Below are 21,975 nucleotides of genomic sequence, written 5' to 3' on the forward strand. Positions count from 1 at the left end.
AGCCGAAGCTATGGTTTGTTTGTATTTAGGCGAATTAAACCAACCCAAATTCAATAGAAAAATGTTTTTAGAACTGGTGTTGTTGGTTAGGTCGGTTTAGTTTTCATGTGCACAACGAACTTGAAAATCTAATTGGTTTCCCTGATCATAAATATAACTGGAAAATCTAATTGTAAAATTGTCCAATACAGAAATAGAAAGTGAGGTATAACATTTGAGGTGGTAAATAAAACAGTGCCAATGATCCACCCATTCAAACCCGACATGTTTGGTTCTAAAAAAAATATCTAACCAGACCCACTAGCTTGCTTTCAAGTTGTCAAGCTGCTAGACCAAACCAACTTCAAACACTTTCTTGCAAGCCAACTTAGTCGATGAAATCTTTTAGCCAACCATGGAAGCATCACATTAAATTCGAACATAAATGAGATCACTTAGGGACAACACGAGCCTTGTACATGCATATATATGCCATATGCCAGTCACCTGAAATAAGCGAAAAATCAGAACGAAACAATATTCGAGGTTAGCGGTGAATCCATTTCTAATGAATTTCTGTTTGGAGAATGGATAAATTTAGGACACTAAAACAGGAATTAGTTCCCATGTGAGCTCTACCTCCACCAGATAGCTTTAAGATGTCTTCTTCTCTCTGTGCGATGGGGTTATCATCATCATATTCAATCCACTTCCCTGTGGCCAATTGAAGATCATTTACGATTGTTTGAATCGCATAGTAATTAATGAAAAAAAACTATTCATTCTAAAAGACTAACCGCTTTCTTGCTTTACCCAGGCAACATAATGTCCTGAATCTGCACTCCTTCCTTTGTGGGTCAACACAGCTACCAAATCATAAATTCCAGTCATTTGTGTTTCCTTGTCAGAAGAGGGGGAATCTGAGATAGATAGTCATCAAAAGGTGAGAGTCTAAGAAAGCACTGAGGAAGAACCGATTAAATACAAAGTGAAATTTTTAGAAAAGTGTACCTTCTTGAGGTGCAACACTTGATTGTGCCTCACTTCCAGTAGATGTACCCTGCATATTTCAGGAATTGGAAGTCAAAAAGGAAGTTCAAATATGATTATCAAAGGTTGCAAATGAAGTCTCGACTCACTTCTGCATCAGACATCTTTACATCCTTGTCCGCCGAATCTGAAGCCTTCTCCTTGGGTTTCAGACCAAGTTTTTTGCCTTCCTCATTCCTCAAAAGCTATATTTAAATAAACGGAATTTGAAAAAACATCAACTATAAATTATCAATAAGTTTCTTCAAAGACCATAGGTGAGAATTGAGAAACCATACCAGTCGAGGACCTTCCAATTGTTTGCGAAGATCATCTGAACACAAATCAAGCACATCCAACTCCAAAGGATAATCCACTTTCTGAAATGAAAGTTAAGATATAAAAAACTATGGAATACTGTAAGGCAATCTAAATTCAAGTAAAATAGGACAGGATTTACAATGTGTAACCACGGGAGAAAAAACTAAGTGGCATACCCTCAAGATTTTGGCCTTCTGGTTTGACTCTCTCTTCCAAAAAAAGCGGACAAACTGAATTGTCAAGTACCTTAAAATAATTAAACCACAATAATTGTTATATTGGTTGCAAAAGTTCATATTTTTATTTTTTTGCATGGTTTAACGCTAATCTAAAGTTGACCTCATATATTTCCCAGTGAAAAGATGTGCTAACTAGTAGTAGGCAATGCAAAACTAAGAGAACTTTGAACTTAAGAAGATTATTTATTTTAATAAGAGCAAAACAAAAAAATAAAAAGAAAAAGAAAGAAGTATGAAGATATCTTTACCTTGGCAGGCTATTAATACGAGATTCCCTAATGAAAATTGCACTGCGCCCCAGTGAAGGAGACACTTTATCTATTTCTGATTTTAGACCCTGCAGAGTTTCAAAGTATGTAAAAACTAATCAAGAAGGTTTCTAAAACAAGAACTACACACTTTAACACAAACCAATACTTGCTAAGAAAATATAAAAAAGGAGACAAGTGAGAGAATAAGAATTTCTCTCGGGGGAAAACATTACAATATCAGACTTCAAAGTTCGCACGAACTGCTCGCTCAAGTTATAGAATTATTTTATATTTTTAACTTTTGGATAAAAATATTTTATAATGATATGGAATTAGAAAAGTCGGGGCAAACCCCTATCCAAAGGAATCACAGAAACTCTGTCCTTGGGCTATATAACAGCAGATAGGCTACAGCTAAAAAAGTAGGAGAATTTACACAAAGTGCCATAATGATAAAGAATTAAGAAACAAGAAAAAGATAAATTTATACCACTAAAATTTGAAAGTTATATCGATTAAAACTCAACTTTCATAAGTGAATCAATTTTGACCTTCTGTTGAGATCGTTTTAAAACTGTTGATGCATAACCTTCACACACGTATAGAACTCTTTCAATACAAGAATTGTTAAATATTAAAGAAATGTTGGAATCATTTATTATTATCAATTATTATTTGTGATAAGAAACAAATTTCACTGATACAGATTTCATTTATGTATGAAATTTACAAAAGGGCAAGAAGCCTAAGCCATGGAGTTACACAAGACTTCTCCAATTGGTCAAAAGAGATGTAAAATCATATGAATGGAAAAAAAGATGTACAATTGCACCAAGTCATAGCAGTAAATGGTATGATAAAAAGAAGTGCCAAAAGATCTTCCCTTTTCATTGAAGAGGCATAATATCATTAGGATAAGCGTGACCGCATATTAACCATAAGAAAGCACGAATCAAGTGTGACCACATAATCTTCTTGGGTGATTAAAGGATTTCCAATGAGAGTGTATGTGAGAAGGCTCCAAAATATCATTAGGATAAGGAGTAATGGAGTAGACCATCCAGGTGATCTCCTTCCAGAAACGCTTAGCATAAAAGCAACGGATGAAAAGATGACTTGGAGACTCGTAATTGATATGGAAGAGTTGGCAATATGTGGGAGATGTCTATGAATTTTGTCATTCGCATTGATTGCATTGCAGCAAAAGGGAGGGGTCGGAGAGGGACACATAAAGACTAGCTATCTAGTGTATTGAAAAATGAATCCTTTTCCCTTGGGACCTGGTGGAGGGCTAGGAATTGGGAACCTAAGGTTACAAATTAAAGCCTCAGTGGTAAAGTGACTTTGGAGATTCCAGAGAAAATCTAATGGTACAAAGTAGTTTAAAATATGGCTGGCAGAAGAGGTGGCAGCATTTCAAGGTGCATTCTTCTTATAATGATTTTGGAACTATACTCACTTTCTAATTAATGCTAACTAAGGGGATTATCTATAAACTATTTTGGTGAGTCTTGCTTTTTAGAAACTATTGTATTTATTATTGTGATACCTCTCTTAACCAGGGAGTTAATCAATTTATTTTAATGGTACCTTCCTATAGGCAGCCAATAGTGTTTGAATGCAATATCACATACTGATAAAAAAACACAACGTTTTCTAAACAATGGAAAGAACGGTGAAAACTGGTTATTACAGAACCACTAGCTTGACTTCCAAAGAGAACGAGAAAACCTAACCAACCATAAATTACGGGCTCCAAACACAGAAGTTCAATCTACTTCTAAATATAAAAATTAGCTTTTGTAATTGAACGGGCAACCTTGTAGAAGGTTTCGGTTCAATCAAGTATAAGACATTTTAGGTATTTATATGTTGTAAAAAAAGTATATCATGTATATATACCTTATTTCATTAATCAATGAAATGTTCTTATTTAAGGGAAAAAAAGAAAGTGTATATATATACACATACATATGTTGTAAGAAATTGAGCACATCGAGAAAATTGAAAGAATTTACTTGGCAAAACAAGTTGAACATGCAATTAATGTGAGTGTCTGAAAGTTGCAAAGCGGGTAGTAAAAGAATATCTGCACTCAACTACGAGCAGGGAAGAAATCTTCAAATTAACAGGACTTACATGCTTTAATCCTTCACTCAAATGGTTCACCTCTTGTGATATATGGCATTTAAGCGAATAAACTGATTCGGCTTCCAAACTTTCCTCTCCACTTTCCTGACAATGTATTCTGGCACCATAAGATCACCACCATCAGCACATTAACAAGATATAATTTCAAGTCCACCATGTGCAATTTTTTGTAATTTTCGAGAAAAAAAAGAAGGAAAGTTATATCAATCAGAAAAACACAGACAAAAAGAGGACATGAGAGAATCCACGAGCAAAGTTCATGGAGCTAACAAAAAATCTCCAATTAGTTACAACAGAAAAAATGTTGGAAGTTAAAGAAACCATTTTCCAAGTATGACCAATCCAAAAACTATTACATGTGAATACAACAGTCTCCCCGGCATGAAATTGATCATTCTGCAAGTTCATGAAAATAGTAAGATGTCTCTCTGCTTGTAGTTAGTATAATATTGATTTTTATGGTGGTTCTAGTGCCCTCACCAACACACAGCAGTGATGACAAAATGGTACTTCAAGGTACGCTACAAAACAATACACTGATGACAAACTAGCACTTCTTATCAATAATATACTAACTAAAAGCGGATACATCTTAACACATTTCCACTTGTGATAAAGCAAACATAAACTCATGAATTTAAGGTTGATGAATAGGTGCAGAAGAGAATGTGAAAGGAAGATAAAATAATGGTCAATGTAAACTCTATTTTATCACCATTTCATGAATTTAATATCCAATGTATTAAATAACAGCAGATGACTTACCTGCTAACAAGATCAATGCCAAATAGGTCCTTTACAGCATCGGGGATTTCACTGCAAGTGAGAATGACAAAGTTTTCTAATCAAACTACACATTTCTTCCATGAAAGATGAAACAAAAAACAAAAGAATCCAAAATCAGACACAGAACAGCAAACATATTGAGAAATCCCTCAGACATGGCCTGAAACTAGCGTGTGAACTAAACTAACCATGGTTTGAAAACTATTGAGTTCGTGAGGAATTTCAAAGTGTGGATTAGACGATTACATTTATGCAGATTTTGAGTAGCCAAATGAAATTACAGAAAATCACAAAAAAAAAAAAAAAGGATGCACTTACATGGAACCTGCTGACTTAAGGGACTGAGATAGGGTGTATAGAAGTTGTGTCCAACATTCTTCAGCATCCTGTTAAAAAATAAAACTTTTAATTAATACATTGACTTTAAAGACGTAGTAGAATCCAATAAAAAAGTTCAAAATATCAGATACTTGTTGCATGAATGTACTATTCTGCAGCTGGCCAAATTGAGGATATTTTTTCCGTAGCACCTGGGAATCAAACATGGGACAAGAAACACGTTATTTCCTAATCCTGTGAATTAACAATCGTGATGACAAAAAAGTTTAGAAAAATAAGTTATTACGAAATCAAATTCTAAATTAATTACAACTGAATTCCAATATCTCCTTACATATAAAGAAATGAAATGGAAAAAATATAAATTGATTTTGTAAAATCAACTTTTCACATGGACATTTACATCCAACAAAGCATGGCATTTCAATGTTAGCATCTAGTATATATCATCCTCGAGAAGGTTGCCCGATTGGTCTAGTAAGTGGTTTCTATGAGAAATGACCAGGTGAATTTCAAGAACTTTGTGAAAGCCACTAACCATCCAGAACTGCATTGGTGCTACTGCCTTCACACTTCTATCAAGCTCGCTGAATAAATCCCGGGTTGCAATAGTTAACATGTGTGAAGTTGGATCCACATCAGTACGCCCAGCATTAGAGTACCTGATCCAAGCCAAATATTATATTTATTGCTGCAGGAAGATTCATGAAAATTCCAAGTAGAAGAACTCACTTAATCAAAGCTGACTTAAGCTCAGGAACAGAATGCAAACACTGTAAAGTTGAATTCATGTAACACGTGTTTCCCAAATTAAACAAGCCAGCACTGTGACCCTGAAACAGCAAAGTTTTGGATGAAAACCATGAATCATAAAAAATAGTTCAGCACAAAATGTCCAATTAAACAACGAACTGAAGAAACAAGAGGAAGATATATAGCAAAAGTGACGTATAGGCCTAAGGGTTGGGAACTGTGGCATGGGGTAGACGGTAGAGGCAACCTTTATTCGTCTGTATTTGTTGAGGAGATCTTTATCTAATAAAGACACTGGATAGCACAAGTTTTTTCGGATGCCTTTGGGTATCATTTGTATGATTGGCACACTCTAATTACAGCTATGAGCAAGCACCCAATGTCATCCCTTAAAGCTACCACTGCCCTCCATACTTTTTTCTTTTAGTTCTCTGGTGGTTATTCGATGCTGGGAAGCCCTTGTGTTCCTTGTTTCATCATCTTTACTACCTATTGGATAAGAGATCACACTTGGTGGCCTTTGTTTTGCCTTTCTCTGGTAGTTCTTCTTACTTGCCTTTTGGTTTTCATTACATGCTTTCTGATCGTGAGGCCTTTAAGGTTGTCAGGTTTATCTTCTCCATTATTTCTAATCAGGTTCCGAGAGTGGGAGAAGGGATCCTAGATCTTGGCTCTTTGATCCCTTTGAGGGGCTTTCCAGTAGGTTTTCTCCCCCTTTTTTTTTTTTTTTTTTTTTTTTTTTTTTTTTTTTTGTGGCCCTTCTCCCTGCAATTGGGCCTTGGATTTTCCTCTCTTTAGAAAGTTAACATTTATAGGAAAGTGAATTTTTTTGCCCGGAAAGTTTTGCATGGAGAGTGAATACCTAAGATTGTATTCAAAGACTTTCCTCCATGGTGTTACAACCTCAATGGCGTCCTTCGTAGGAGATGGGAAAAGGATCTTGACCATTTTCTTTGGGATTGAGAGTTTGTGACAACATGATGGAACATACTCTTTAGAATCTCTTAGGTTGCTGTTCGATGTTTGAGGAGGTGCTATTGGATCTTCCTTTTCACAGCAAACAAAAGGGTTCTTTGGCCCTCTTTCTTTTTCTGTGGGGCATCTGGCTGGAGAGGGGTAATATTTTTCATGGTGTTCAGTGGTTTAGCTTAGAATAACTCTTTTGGGTTAAAGCCTCTTTCTGCAACCGGGCATGAGGGCTTTTAGTTTTTGCCTTCTTGGGCATGTCTTTCGGTATTGCCTTTGTTTATTGTTTCATCTAGATAAAAGTTTGGTTTCTAAGAGAAAAAAAGAAAATATGCTAGGAATATACTTGCTGTGAGACATGGTACTATCTTATCTTGGTCAGCTTTCCTTGTTTACACTCTTAAGATGCAACAACGAGGACTTGAACCATGACTTGACAGTAAGCATAAACCACCCTACCCACAATGCTCACTATAGTAATTGTTTTCCTCGTTTACTCAATTTTACCACACAAAATTTGAATCTTTTGCGTCCCATCTTCCATCCTTTAACTTACCATGCTGGATGAAGAATAAAACAAGAGTTATCTGCAGTGGTTTCATTATAGGGTCCTTAGTCTGCCAATATTCATAATGATCTCATTATTTATTGTAATGATTGAGAGCTTTACTTTCAGAGTTTTGTTTTATTGTTTTAGATGATCTATTAAGTTCCTTTTTCCTCAAGGTCTTGGTTCCTTCATATTCTATAATACTTGCATATATTTAAACTAAACTTCAACGTTTGCTTATAAAAAGAAAAACCTCATGATTCAATTATGATGGGAAACACATAAGTAAAATGATAATCCGTGGCAACAGGTCAGGCATCAATGGCAGATATGACTCATAAGAATGGACCAAAAAGATGCCAACTAAGCCAGTTATAAATATAACAGAAAAAAAATATGTCGAATCAATGTTATAAGACAAATATGACCTTAGATAAAAGCAATGTAAGCATCAAAGGTAAAAGGTGGTATCCTAAGTACACAATACTAATAGTCCAACGTCTGGAAACAAACTTAACTTCAAAAATATTTTCCAGTTGTTGTCTACAATGATCAAATTAATTATATCAACTAAAGAAAACTATCAACCTAATTCTATCACTATCAGATGGGGACACGAATGTCATTATCTGTTCTTAAAACAAAATCCTGACACTTGCAAAACAAAATAAAAACCTTACCACTGCAAGAACTTGTTCATCTTCAGGAAGATCTTCTATAAAGACAGGGCCCTTCTCTGGGGCCTTAACAATCTCATCTGCTGTGCCCATCATCATTAATTTTTGACCCTACAAAAGAAGAAGCTTGTAAATGGAACAACAAACTTGGAGCCACAAAAATCAATCCGAAAGTTATATAACATTAGTAATTAGGCTACCTCTTTTACTCCTACCGTTGACCAATCTGCATCATCCTGCTCAGTAAGAGAGTAAAAGGATGTCAGATATTAGTAATCACTTTGGAAAAGCTTAAAGGTTCGATCAGAAGTAAGAAAGAAGACATGGTTATTGTTGGTAATGAATGAGAATCAATAACAAATGGTTCAGCAACAAATTCACCATCCTCAAAAGAAACATAGAGAGATGTCAAGTAACCTTCAGTATACCACCCTTAACCATAATCTTCTGCCTTTCAGGAGGCACACCAGTGAGTTCAAACAACTGGCCTTTGAAAACATATGGGGGCAGACTGGTATCAATTTCAACATCACGGAACAGCTCTTTTTGCCACTTTACACTCACTATAAGATATCAAAATCCATTAGTCAGAAAAGAAAAGAATTCCCGCACAAGAGTAAGAACAAGATTAAGTTAATGAATTCTACAACTTCTAATCGGTTCTTCCAGCCAAACTTAAGTTACTATTCAATATTTGCCACTTCAATAAATTTAAAATTGTAACTGCTTTCCACGACATGATAACACAATAAATTAAACTTAGCAGAGATGGGCAGTAGCAAAATCGCATCTTTTCCTTTAACCATAACCACAAGCTACATCCATCCACAAACCCAGATTAAATAAGAAGAGCGTACATCAATAACTAAAATCCTGCCCATTGATAATTACGATGTAACAAAGGGGTGATCTCAAATGAGAAGCAATGGCGATAGAAAAATGAGGCAATGGCAATCGCCCCAGAAAAGAAAAAAAAAAAAGAAAAGAGCAATAAACAATTGACATGGAGCTTAATGCTAAGAGGGGAAGATGGAAAATGGGAATTGTCCCAGATCATAGTCCGCGAGAAGATCGGCAAATCTGGGGTGATTAAGAAGAATGAACGAAAGAAAGTAAAAGAGAAGGAAGAAAAAGAAGTGAAAGAGAGAAGGTAGTGTTCGAACCTTTAATCATGATTACAGAGCTCCCGATAAGGTAGAAGAATGGGCGAAGAGGTTGAAGAAGAAGAGTTGTCTTGGAGAGGCGGTAAAGCGGAGCTCTGAATTTCTTGCTGATTCAACAAGCATACCAATTTGCCTCCCAATTCCATTCTTATATAAGGATAGGTTCACGTGTGTTTTTCTTATCAAATATGGGTCCAATCTACGTCTTTAAAACCTTCGATTAAAATTACATTACAAAGTTTAGTCCTCAAGTTTTTATGTTTCTCTCTATTTAGTTTCAATTTTTATGGCATTGAGTATATCAATTTATTTGATTTCTTTATCACATAACTATTAGAGGTAAAATTACCTAATACTTAAAGTATTTGAAAGTTCATTGACCAGATATACATAAACTAAACAATTTGAAGACTAACTATTTTCCTTTTGTTTTTAATAGATGTGATATTGAATGAATGGAAAAATAATTATAGTTACTTATCAATAAGTATATTCGACTAAATACTATTATGCTTGCTTTTCAAGGTTAAATGTGAGGAATGAAAAAAATGAAGAAAATTTTGAATGATGGTTGATAGGAAGACATCTACCAAGTACTTCTCAAAGTTGTGTAGACTTTTAAATTATTTTGATTTAAAAACAAATTTGTTTAGTTTTAAGAAAAGAAGTTAATTTCTTGTATAAAACTTTTTAGCTCATTAATTTTCAAATATTATATTTACAATCATCTTAACCATGATTTTTTGAGGCATTGGATTGGTTTTCTAGAATAATCATTAAAAAAGACCATAAAATAATCTTATAAAGCTACTTTTTTTTTTTTTAAAAAAAAAAAAAGAATACTAAGAAGAAAAAGAATAAGCTTCTTATATTTTCATTGCAAGTACTTCTTTTGTGATCATATATGGAGTGGGGGAAAAAGGTGAAGATATACTTTATGTAAAGCCTCAGTATTGAACATAATAACCCTTGTTATTTTAAATCACTTCTCATTTGTCTTGTTTTGAAAATGTAGTCATCATTGGTTCGCTGTTTTATTTTCAGTAGGACAAGGGGACTGCGCCTCTATGTGAAGAAATGACATTTCTTCATCAGAAAGGATTTGCAAAGTAGTCATAAATTTGGCATTGTTATGTTTTTCAATAAGAACCTTTCATAAACAGTAAATGTAAAAGAGAGAAAATATGGAAACAAAATATCTCACTCATTAATTGGCTTGCCTCCACTAGCTTTCTTTCTAATCAAAACAAGAAAATATGAACTTCCAACTTTTCCAAGATCATCAGTCATCTCATTTCATCGTAACTGAATAGAACAAAAAGTTGTATAAATGGAAAAATTGTCATCCTGGTTCCAAGTAAGATTACAAGCCAAAATTTGATATCCATTCTTGTAATGAAGCAAATAAACTGATAAATAACTAAGGCCTTCTGGATGAGTGAGAGGATGAATCTGATTTCTCCGCTAGATAGTGCTCAAGCATGTCTTCCTCATCATCATCTGCAATTCAAGCAATGCAAAGGTTTGAAATGGGTTAATGCTAACAACTGAATGATTTAGTATTATTTATTATTAACTGTTGATTAGATTTGTGAGAAAGAAGGGGAAGGGGAGCGGAGCACCTTCAAAATCATCCTCGTCGAAGTCAATATCTTCCTCGTCATCTTCGTCAGATCCTTCAGTAACTGGAGCTGCACCTTTCTGTTAAACAAATGGGCAAGATGTTAACTTGAATGAAGCAGAAACTCCAACTAACTGGAGATTCGACATTATACCAACTGTGTCATAGGATGAAATAGCCAGTTGATAAGTATTTCTCTTCTAGCAAGGACACCGGTGCTTAAAAAGAAAAATTACCCCAGAAGCTCTTCCGCTCTCAAACCACTGCCTGCCAGTAAGTTTCTTCTCCTTAGGTGCAGTAAGAGCTGATTCGGGCATTATCCTGAAAGAAGTTCAAATTTATTATCAACAAAGAAAAATATTGATAGGAATGGTTTCAGAGAGATATTAAGGTATATTGCTAAATAGTTAAGTAGTTTGTTGGGGAAGATTGGTTATAATTTATAAATCCAGTGGGAAGGGAAGAAATGTAAACAATATGTTGGTGAGGCGATTAGGGCTTGAGAGTGATCACAAGATTGAGAGGGTCTAAGTAGTACCTTAAACACTTGGTTGAAACAAGGCTTTTCATTGATGAAATGGAAAGAGACTAAAGTTCAAATTTTTTATAATTCAATACATTCAGGTCCCCTATCAAATATCTGACTTCTTTGAAACTAGAAAGATACAATATAAATATGCTGATCGTCATGTACAAAACAAAAGAAAAAAAAAACTAGGGACCATTAAATCTCGAGACTAGGCAAATTACAAAAGAAGAGCTCTATAATTAGACAAAACCAAAAGAAGAGAAGAATATTTAAAGCCCTTGTTATTAGCCACACAGAGAGAGACATAAAGCTATCAGCTGCACCATTTCAATATCCCCAAAGAATTTCAAAGAACATCCCAACTTTAGACCTATCGAATTATCCTATGGTATATCTTAGTCATTGGCTAACTTTTCCAGATTGGATTAATAATGGATTTGCCTGGACTAGTGCACAACTTTTTGTAGCTTGGTTGGGATCAGGACTAGTAATAAGAAGAACATATCAAAGCTCTATTGCTAATCATTTATTCTATATCATTTAGATGGTTTTACGTGTAGTGTGAACCAGAAGTTCAGTAGTTATGCAGGTTTGAAGATTAGTTTTTGTGATTTTCTCTCTCTTATTCTCAACAACCAGAACCCTTTGGGCAATTTTTTGTTTTTTGTAAATAGGACTGTCTCATTCTCCTTTTCTCCATTTGTAAAGCTTAGTTACAATAAACCTTAGCATTTTATTTTTAGGGCAGGAACGATCCACAAAATTGGGCCTCCGTATGTTAGTGTTGAGCTAAGAACCAAAAGTTTCTTGAGGCATTTTAGGAGTGCCAAAGGAGCCACTCACAATCTTCACAAGGGGATCCAGCAAAAATCAAGAGAATAGAAAGGTGGTCCAAGTCCTCTGTTTGATACTCCACCAAAAACGGATATAAAGCAGCTACGAAAGACCTTCATATGTACTTTCTGCTGCATATTGTTTTGCTCAGAGTTCCCACAGGTATCTGGCAAATAACAACATGCTCAACGAATGAAAACACTCTCACTCCTCCAATAAAGAATCCTGGAGGCCTCATAGCCATTTGAGTTTCTTCTCAAATCCTACAAAGAAGCATTAGTCTTCCATAGACAGACTTATAGTAAGGTCCTTGCCATATATAAACTGCGAGTTATATTGCCACATCTAAAGTTAACACCCTATGGATTGCCTAAAAATATAAAATGAGATCTGCTTATAAAACCTCCACGGGTTTCCAGTAACAATAATCTGACATCCAGTCCATAGAAGTGAAGCTCCCTCCATTAGAAAATTAGACAGAGCAATCCACTTTGTTGCCATATCATCGAGATCCACTCCTTCACTACATTAACATTGAGACTCATCCAAGAAAGGTATTGTATAAGTTCAACCCAGAGCATAATTTCTGGACACTACAAGCAAAACTACACCTGAGACTACCCTAAACTTCACAAGGACAACTGCGGCATATTTTCGGGCTGGGGGGGGGGGGGGGGGGGGGGGGGGAAGCAAGAGATAAATAAATAAATTACTTGGCTCGTTCCAGTGCAATCTCTGCTTCAAATCTTTCCCTCCATGCTAAAAATGTGTCAAGGGTGACAGGTTCTCCATGAGGTACAATTACCTGTGAGATCGAAGAAGTAAAATGTAAATGAGTTCATTCAATTTCAAGCAATGTTCAATGGTCAAGTATTTTAAAAGATAGACTAACATATGCCATCGAGCCAAGAATGTAACATAAATAAACAAATTTTGAAGGATGGCTTTTTTTTTTATTCCTATGCTATAGGACATTTGGCCTCAGAAGAACATCAGAATTTTCCATCGAGTGAGACTGGAGAGGGACTTTGGGATACAATTAGATTTAGTTCCTGTGGGGCATTTGACTTCAGAAGAAAAGTAGAATTTTCCGTGGGGTGAGGAGGTCTGTGGAGGAACTCTAGGATACAACAAGATCTAATTCCTCTTCATGGGCATTTGTTAATGCTATCTTTTTAATCTATCAATTGAGCCCAATTCTTTTGGTCAATGCATTCCCATAATTGGGTGTGGAGGTTGTTTTGTTTTAGAATTTTTTTGAAGAGAAAAACATAAATAAATAGAACTTGTAGTACTCATCAGTCATCACATATATATAATAAACACCATAATAAAAATTAAAAACGTAAATCTAGACACAGACCACATTTCCAATCCAAAAGTATTATTGACTATCAATCACAAAAGTACTGAAAGTAAATATAGAATCTTTATTATAAAAAAAAAACAAATAATAGAAGATAAAAATAGAAACCCGTACATCTTCTTTTGCTCTCTCTTCTGCTTCGGCAATCTCAAGACTACTTTCTTGACCAAATCGCTCAGATAGCCACTCTTTAGATGATGTTACAAGTGTGTAGACCATAGCCATACCAAGATTTTCAGAAGCCTGTCCAAATATACTAGAAGTAAATGTCAGATATACCACATTATGAAGATAACTGTAAGTTTCTCATCATTCAATAGCCAACAATTAGCTTACTAATCATCCGACTATTTTGGTAAAAACAAAAGGGTTATAAGAAACTCGCTGTTTTCTGCTACACTGACAGAAACTTTCACGTACCATCTTATTTCCCAACCCAATTTTGTGGACACATTATATACTTGATATAATCACTAAGAAGGAATCCTCAAAGTCTAGGGGCATAAATTGATATTTTTTTCTTTTTCTTTTTTGGTAAGACATAGAGTTCTCATTGGAAAAATTTTTTTTGAAAGAATATAAGCAACAATGCTACTGATGTGTGATCGCTATTTAAATTAAAGAAAATACCTCTTGCTGAAGCTTTTCTTTCAAAATCTTCAGATCTTCTCCCGGGATTCCTCTAATACTAACCAACAAAGCAATAAATCCAAAAATCAATTTACTAGTATGCTAAAGAATAAATATTATTTTTAACCCAAACAACTTAGGGTATGTTTAGTAGGCAAATCAGAAATAAAAATTTGAAAAAGAGGGGTTCAATAAAACAAAGTTGCAGTTTATCTTTTTAAATAGGATAATTATAATGGGTAACAATTTTTAGAATAATTATTAAGTATGTAACAATATTTTAAAAAATTACAAATATAACAAAGTCTATCGGTGATAGAGTTCTATCATTAATAGACTCTTATGGTTTATTAGTGATAGACCAACATTTGTTACATGGTCTATCAGTGATAGACTCCTATCATTGATAGATTTCGATAGATTTTGCTATATTTGCAATTTTATTAAAATGTTGCTATATACTTCATTATTTTGAATATAATTGCTATATTTGCAACTATCCCTTTTAAATATATGTTTGGTAGCATATTTAGAAATTGATCCCAATTTAAACAATTGTTCCAGATGTGTTTGATATAATACATATAAAAATTAAAAAGAACTAATTGCAGTTATCCACTAAATATTAGGTTGAATATAAACTACTATTAATTAAGTTATAATTTATGAACATGTCTTCGGTTAAGAATTTTGAATGATATTTTACAGTATCAAATAATTTATAATGCATTATAACTTATATGACATTTTAATTTAACACAATGAATTGAACAATATTTTTTAAAAAAATTTAGTACATTTTAAACATAAATATGTAATTTAAATTTTCAAATTCAAGATTTGAATACAATAAAACATATAAAAGCATTGTTTTCAAAAGTTGCAGTATTTGATAACATAATTTGGAAAAAATAAAATAAAAAACATATCTGCAACTGCATATAGGACCCGAAAACATAAAAGTAAAACTGGATTGTCTACCAAACAACCCCAAATGTGCCACCAGAATGAGCCTGAGAATCAAAATCCACAACCTAACTAGGGAACTTAGATGAAATCTTTATGTTTATTTCGAATTATTGAAGTAAAGGATACTAAGGATTCACCCAAGTATTTACAAGCATAGTATAATTATACAACCTTTTCACATTCAAAAGTGGAGGTTCATCAGGATATTTCTCTGTATGCGAGAAAATCAAACCCAGCTGAACTGCACAAAAGTTTGGGCAAGAGCTTACTACCACATAAATTACGGATAGTATAATTAGGACGGTAAGAAAATAGTTAACCCACTCTATGTATATCTATTAGCAAGGAAAATTAAGTAAGAACAACCTGGCATATTTGTTGATTCGTCTGTCTCATCATCCTATTGGAAACAACAAAGGTAATGAACATTAAGATCATAAAGTTCAGTAGATTGACTTTCTTTGGTGACAATCAACAAGTAAGCAAATAACTCTTAACTATAATAGGTCCTAATCTTTCACTATGAAAATGTCTCCAAAATCACAAAGCAAATTGATAACTAGGGTAGAAATTAATAAGGAAAATATTAACTGATTCTCACGAATGGCCACTAAAAGAGATTTACCATAATATTTGAAATATTGTTCTAAGAACTACTTCAAGAAATTCAAAATGCTCGTTTCAAAAGTTCTAGTTTGAAGTACAGCTTAAATTAAATCCAAATTCTTAAGTAACCAAAATAACAGAACTCAATCCATTTGTACCTATACTAAAGCTAAGCTGTTCACAGCGAGTAGATACCAAAATTTTCAACCATTGTGCTCCCCCTATCTTCCTCCCTTCTTTAAAGAGGAAAAGAGAGTCGGCACAATTATCATATCCTGTTCATTTCAGAATCCAGCATATCACTTATCGTTAGTACTAAGTAGGATGCTTATTGCTTACCATGCAGAAAAAGTAGAACAGGTGGGAAACAGAGACACGCATACCTGTGGAGACAGTGTTATTTGAAAGCATCTACCAGAAGTGTTTAGGCCACTCTCACTTGAGTGAATTTCTGACATGGAATACAGACAGAAAAGGGCACCTAACAAGTTAGAAGAGAGAAAAGGTAGCGAAGCACTTTGAATTCAAAGAGAGAAATGTGTCACAAACCTTTGAACTCGTCCATAAGTATAGCTTCCAATGCTTCAATTTCCATTTCCTGCTCTTGTGCATAGTCTACAAGCCGAAAAGAACACTAACAGTTAAAATTTATGGGGACATAATGAAAAGTCCAGACAAAATATAATCCACTATATAAGCACGGGCACACACATCAATTCATTAGATATTGAAGTATAGGATTGTATGTTATCCAATTACAGCCAAATTATTCAAGTCCTGTAATCTCACATTAATTTGATCACATTAACAAGTTCATTTTTATTTTGTCCAAGAAATAGGAATAATTTTGTCAAAGCAAAGTACGAATGCACTATGCTAATAAAGACCTATATATTCAAGTTTTGTTGGTATCGTATCATAGGGAAAGTTCAATACGTGCTAGAAATTACACGCACTTCGTCAAAGGAAAATATGAAGGCACTGTACTACAAAGTATATGCTAATGATCGGACTTCAGACTTCTGCTATCCCCATCGAAATACCCATACTCTCGCCCAGCCCATTTTGAGAACAATTTCATTAAGTCTATCGACAATGTGAGAAAAGTATTTTTAAAAAATAATGCATTCTTTCACGAAGACCACATCACAAAACTTTCACGATTTGAAAAACAATCTGTAGCTGGTAGAAATCGTTAGCATAATCGCAAAGCACAATACTAGCAGTAGCCAGAAAAGTAAACAGAGCAAGAACCAATGGACATTTATATGATCAGGTGAAAAATACTGGCAGAAGTCAGAGCTTAAGCACAGACGAGAAGAAAGAATCCATATTCTGATAAAGGAAGGATACATAAAACACTTCCAAATTTCCTTAACATTAAGGTGAATCTGAAAGTAGTTGGATAAGGAAAATTACGTACCAGTCATGGCTGCTGTAATTGGATTCCACTTACACCTCTTCCTGGCTTCGTAAGATGCAATCACGGTCACTGAGCTAATGGAGACCCCAAAATTACTACTCAAAACAAAAAATCATAAGGAAGTTCTTCAGCTCTTGCCCTAAGGGGGTTGGTAAAGTAAACCAAATATAATGGATTGGGAGGAAAATTTGTGGGAATTTTTTCGAGTTTGAGGGGGAGAAGGATGGAAGAAAAAGGAGAAATAAAACACAGAAAATAAACTATAAAAACCCTTCTTGCCCTTGTATTTATTTAACCCTTTTCTCGTCTCTGTCTCTCTCTCTCTCTCTCTCTCTCTCTCTCTCTCTCTCTCTCTCCGAAGAGTTTTCATTTTTGAATAAAATTTTATTTACTACCCACCCTTTATCACTCTTCACAGAAACCCTCTCTCTTCCCCCCACCAAAAGGTTGGTTTTTGATCCGAACTCACATCTCTCTCACACCTGGCTTGGACACCCTTTACACCACATACATAAGCTTCTTCAAAGAAAACCTCATAAACATAAATGGATGTCAACAGAAAAATCATATCAAGAACACTGAAAAATATTTTGCAGTAATGCTGAGAAAGACTCTTAAATCTTGGAGCTCGTTGTAGATCTCTGTTTTTCCCTTAAACCCTTTTATCCTGTTCTTCCAGTGCCGCTTCCAACTGCTTTTCCTTTCCCTTTGAAGCTTAAATTTGGGTGTTCCTCTCTGACGCATGCAAGTATGCATTTCTCTTTAATCTAGTTATTCCCAGGGGTTCCTCTTTGTTAGGGGTGTATGCATTTGTCGGTGAAAGCAAGGTTTTTTACGGTTTTAATCACTACTGATTGCGCTTCAAGATGAACAGCTAAGGGGTTGTTCATTCGAGGAATTCTTTCCCCTGGTCTTTGGGTTCTGGGGGTTTTGGAGATGGGAAGTTCTAGCGAGGCCAAGGGTATAGATTCATCGGTTGGAGGGTTAGTTTGGGTCCGCCGCCGAAATGGGTCGTGGTGGCCGGGCAAGATTTTGGGCCTCGATGAATTGTCGGAGAGTTGTTTGGTTTCTCCGAGATCCGGTACGCCGGTGAAACTTCTAGGTCGCGAAGACGCTAGCATGTAATTGCTTCTTGTTATTGGTTCATTTTAAGTTCTGTTCTTCATTGATTTGGTTTGTGTGGATTGTATTATCTTCTTGTTTCTGGCTCTATCCCGTCATTTCCAATTCCTTTGTGTTTACTGGTTAACCCTTCTCGTTCTGCAAGGTTGCATATGATGTTTGATGTCTGTTTGGTTCTCACTTGGCTGTTCTTTGAAGCTAAACGTTGACATTTGTGGCTGCTTGCTTTTTGTTTAACAATGATTGCATAAATTCTTTTTGGTGGCTTATAGCTTTTAGCTAGAGATTTGATCTCTGGAAAGCATGAGTTTTTCCCTTGCAGTTGCATCTACCTCTTTCTATGTATCCTGATTTTCCCCTGTTCTCTATGTTTTGAATGTTTAGTGCCTTATTTTGTTTCTGTATGAGGTTTTTCTCTCTATTGTGACAATATTCTTACTCTTCTTGGTTTAGTGACTGGTACAATCTTGAGAAATCTAAGAGGGTGAAGGCATTCCGATGTGGAGAATATGACGAATGTATTGAGAAGGCAAAGGCTTCTGCAGCAAACTCTTGTAAAAAGGCCGTGAAATATGCCCGGAGGGAAGATGCTATTCTACATGCTCTTGAGCTTGAGAGTGCCCTTTTAGGCAAGGATCAGTTGGACTTTAGCTATAGGACTCAGAATAATGTTTCAGATGGCGACCATGGCATCTTAGCCAGTGAGTCTTCTCCTCTGTCTGATTCTTGTGAAGAAGGGGAAGAAGAGGAAGAAGAAGAAAAAGAAGAGGAAGAGGAGGAAGAAGAAGAAGAAGAAGAAGAGGAAGTCGAAGAGGAAGAGGAAGAAGAAACCATCATGTCCGATGATGTGAGTAATTCTGAACATGCTTGTCCAAAAAAGAGTAATTCTATAGGTAACTGTCCAAAAAAGAGTAATTCGGAGGATACTTGTCCTAAAAAGAGTAATTCTGAAGTGAGCTCTGATTCAGCCCCTGAAATCTCTCATTCGGATATTCCTTCGGAAGAAACTAATCATGCCAGTTCCTCAAAGGTTCTGTCTGAACATAGGAGGAGAACACCAAATGATTCAGAGGATGATGGAACCGAGGGTGTTAAGCGTATGAGAGGACTTGAAGATTTGGGTATGGGTTCATTGGCAAACGGGAAGTCCCATGCTGGAGTGCAACTTGAAAAAGTTCAGCAAGAGGATGCTTCCCAGTGTGATGCAAATACTGGGAACTGTGTAACTAATGGAAATGGAAATCCTCCAAAGATTATTCATATGTATTCATCATCCTTGAGAAGAAAGCGTTCACCAGTGGCAACTGTGCAGGAATTTTTGAAAAGGAAAAATCGCCGTCGGCCATTGACGAAGGTCTTGGAGAGCACAGCAATGGTATCTGTACCAGTGTTTTGTGATCAGCTTCCTAATACATGTAGTTCTAACCTATGGGGATCGTCTGATGGTAAAATCTCCGAATTAGATACAGAATCGAAGAGAACTAATTCTTTAGCAATTATCAATAGTTCAGACGGCAATGGCACTGCAGTTTCTTGTGATAATGAAGCCTTTTTAAGTGCATCTGAAGTGTCTCGGATTAACTCTAAGGCAAAGGAAAATGAAGTCTCCAGTATATCTGAGATCCCTGAGAATAACACTTCGGACAAGCTATTTGATGTGACATTGGCTAAAGAGGAGAAGCACCCTGCTGGTATGATTGAAGTGAACAATTATGAAATTTTACTATATACGTTCTCTTAAGTATGTTTAGGTTCCAATTTTATGTTCTTTAACTGATAAAATTATGTTTTTGGCTTATATACATCTCTGCTCCACCTTGATTTTTACGGATTCTTTTTGCCTCCTGGTTCATGCTGTCTGTTATTTATATGTGCCTGTGGCATCGTTGATAATACCTTCTTTCCCTTTCATGTATCATTTTAGAATCAACTTTTTGGTTCATTTGATGACGTTATTAGTGGTCCTGATGATAGTTGATAGGTTCAGACAATGCTTGTTTCTTTTTGAATTGCTTTCTGTCAAGCTGTTCTGATGTGGCATAGATTGGAAAGTTTTTAGGTTGCATTTGGATGATATTGTACTGATTTTTGTTTCCCAACTGTCAGGCTTTTCTCCTACAAATCCCTATTCTTCATCTGGTAGGTCTACAGTTGGTGCTTTAGGAAAGCAGTCCAGTCGAAGTACTCCAGCTGCATCTTTGGAGAATGAGGCAACAAAGGAACCTGGTTCTTCAACTTCAGCTGCCACTCGTAATGATAATACTAAGCAAAAGATTGAGAGAGGTACTTCAAGGTGGCAGTTAAAGGGAAAGAGGAAGTCGAGGCATTTAAGTAACTACAGAAAACAAGATTCAAAAAATTCCTTGGATGTGGATGATGCATCTGATGCATGCTTGGCAGGTAAAGTAGACTACAACAACATTGGTAGATCCCCTTCTGCAAATGATTGTAATCTACTAGCCAAGTCCAAAAAATTTGCTGAAAGTCAGGTGGATGGACTCTGCGAATGGAGTAAACAAGTATCTTATAGGAAACCAAATGCAAGTGACCTAAAAACTGAGATGAAACAATTGCTTGATGACCCTCTAGTACCTCAAAAATTGCTTCCTTATCGCCAGTCTCGCTTTGCCGTTCATAGATATCAGATGTCAGAATTTTATGTTAGAAATCATGGAGCAAATTCACTATTATATGATGTTGAGCTTGAGGTGAAAGCCAGCTATAGGCCTCAGCATGTTCCATTGGTTTCTCTGATGAGCAAATTGAATGGTAAAGCCATAGTTGGTCATCCTCTCACAGTTGAAATTGTGGAAGATGGGCACTGTGATTCACTATTGAGCAGAGCAGATTCTGAACGGGAAGGCGATGAACACTGTTATGTGACAGGCAAGCACAGTGCAAATGCAAGAACTCAAGCCAAACAGTCCAAACAGTCGCCATCCCAACCTTGTTTCTCACCCTCCAAATCGCCGAGAATGAAGAAATCTGGCCATTTATGTAAAAAGATCCGCAAACTATCATCATTGACCGGGAATCGGCACCAAAATCAGCCAAAACGAATGGTACAGAAGTCTAGTGATCATGTCATCACCTGCATCCCCCTTAAAGTAGTGTTCAGTCGGATAAACGAAGCAGTGAGCGGTCTAGCCAGACCTTCACACCATGCCTTAACATGAATCAACCCATGAATTTGGTTTGTTCTTTGACAACTTGCTTGAATTATACAATTTGCACAACCTAGTGTCTGTTGAATTAGAATTGTGGTATCCATACAGCATCATTCAACATTAAGGTAGATTGATAGAATCAACCGTACAAGTTCTTTGACATTTTGATATTTGTAGAGAGGAAGTGGTAGGACAGGAGTAGGAAGCATGGTTTCTGTTAGCTCTGTATATATGTAAAAGTAGCAGCAGAGTTGTAAAGATGGTGATTGGAATCATCTGGTGTTTGGTACTATTGTTGACCTCGTTTAGTTAGTTTTTTCTTGGTCCAAGAGTCAAATAACTTCCATTCCCATTGTAATGCATGTAAACAATATTGTCACTAATTAATCCTCAGTAAACTTCTAAATTTGTTCTTTAGCTTCCCAATTTTCTGATTCTGTTGCGCACTTAAAACACATTCTAACAGCTTTGTGCATGTGATTTTTGTTCAAATTCTTCATGAAT

The 21,975-nt window shown here is 35.5% G+C and overlaps 3 protein-coding genes across 4 annotated transcripts; 1 reads left to right on the forward strand and 2 right to left on the reverse strand.

Annotated features, from left to right (window-relative positions):
* Nucleotides 1-120: 120 nt before the first annotated feature.
* LOC103500742 (ubiquitin carboxyl-terminal hydrolase 6) lies at nucleotides 121-9,363 on the reverse strand. Its single transcript, XM_008464147.3, has 18 exons — nucleotides 9,205-9,363; nucleotides 8,459-8,604; nucleotides 8,242-8,277; nucleotides 8,045-8,152; nucleotides 5,828-5,928; nucleotides 5,634-5,757; nucleotides 5,227-5,286; nucleotides 5,075-5,142; nucleotides 4,736-4,786; nucleotides 3,959-4,067; nucleotides 1,817-1,905; nucleotides 1,506-1,575; nucleotides 1,308-1,388; nucleotides 1,119-1,214; nucleotides 991-1,039; nucleotides 777-899; nucleotides 619-693; nucleotides 121-486 (listed from the first exon to the last, which is right to left on the reverse strand). The coding sequence occupies exons 1-18, from the start codon at nucleotides 9,212-9,214 to the stop codon at nucleotides 431-433; spliced, it is 1,452 nt and encodes a 483-aa protein (XP_008462369.1). The 5' UTR covers nucleotides 9,215-9,363; the 3' UTR covers nucleotides 121-430.
* A 1,098-nt stretch (nucleotides 9,364-10,461) lies between these two features.
* LOC103500743 (uncharacterized) lies at nucleotides 10,462-17,332 on the reverse strand. 2 transcript variants are annotated; one of them, XM_008464149.3, is made up of 11 exons: nucleotides 17,183-17,332; nucleotides 16,309-16,374; nucleotides 16,143-16,210; nucleotides 15,520-15,553; nucleotides 15,325-15,394; nucleotides 14,185-14,242; nucleotides 13,669-13,797; nucleotides 12,902-12,993; nucleotides 11,062-11,146; nucleotides 10,827-10,905; nucleotides 10,462-10,704 (listed from the first exon to the last, which is right to left on the reverse strand). In XM_008464149.3, the coding sequence occupies exons 1-11, from the start codon at nucleotides 17,187-17,189 to the stop codon at nucleotides 10,625-10,627; spliced, it is 768 nt and encodes a 255-aa protein (XP_008462371.1). In that variant the 5' UTR covers nucleotides 17,190-17,332; the 3' UTR covers nucleotides 10,462-10,624. The 2 variants fall into 2 exon arrangements, with proteins under 2 accessions (XP_008462371.1, XP_008462372.1); XM_008464150.3 differs by lacking the exon at nucleotides 17,183-17,332 and having other exon boundaries at nucleotides 15,325-15,389; nucleotides 16,309-16,380.
* A 786-nt stretch (nucleotides 17,333-18,118) lies between these two features.
* LOC103500744 (uncharacterized protein At1g51745-like) lies at nucleotides 18,119-21,897 on the forward strand. The gene is made up of 3 exons (XM_008464151.3): nucleotides 18,119-18,303; nucleotides 18,758-19,995; nucleotides 20,411-21,897. Exons 1-3 carry the CDS (start codon nucleotides 18,119-18,121, stop codon nucleotides 21,478-21,480), a joined length of 2,493 nt encoding a protein of 830 aa, XP_008462373.2. The 3' UTR covers nucleotides 21,481-21,897.
* Nucleotides 21,898-21,975: the final 78 nt, after the last annotated feature.

The sequence above is a fragment of the Cucumis melo genome, chromosome 1 (genome assembly GCF_025177605.1).
Source record: "Cucumis melo cultivar AY chromosome 1, USDA_Cmelo_AY_1.0, whole genome shotgun sequence".
NCBI classification, from domain to species: Eukaryota; Viridiplantae; Streptophyta; class Magnoliopsida; order Cucurbitales; family Cucurbitaceae; genus Cucumis; species Cucumis melo.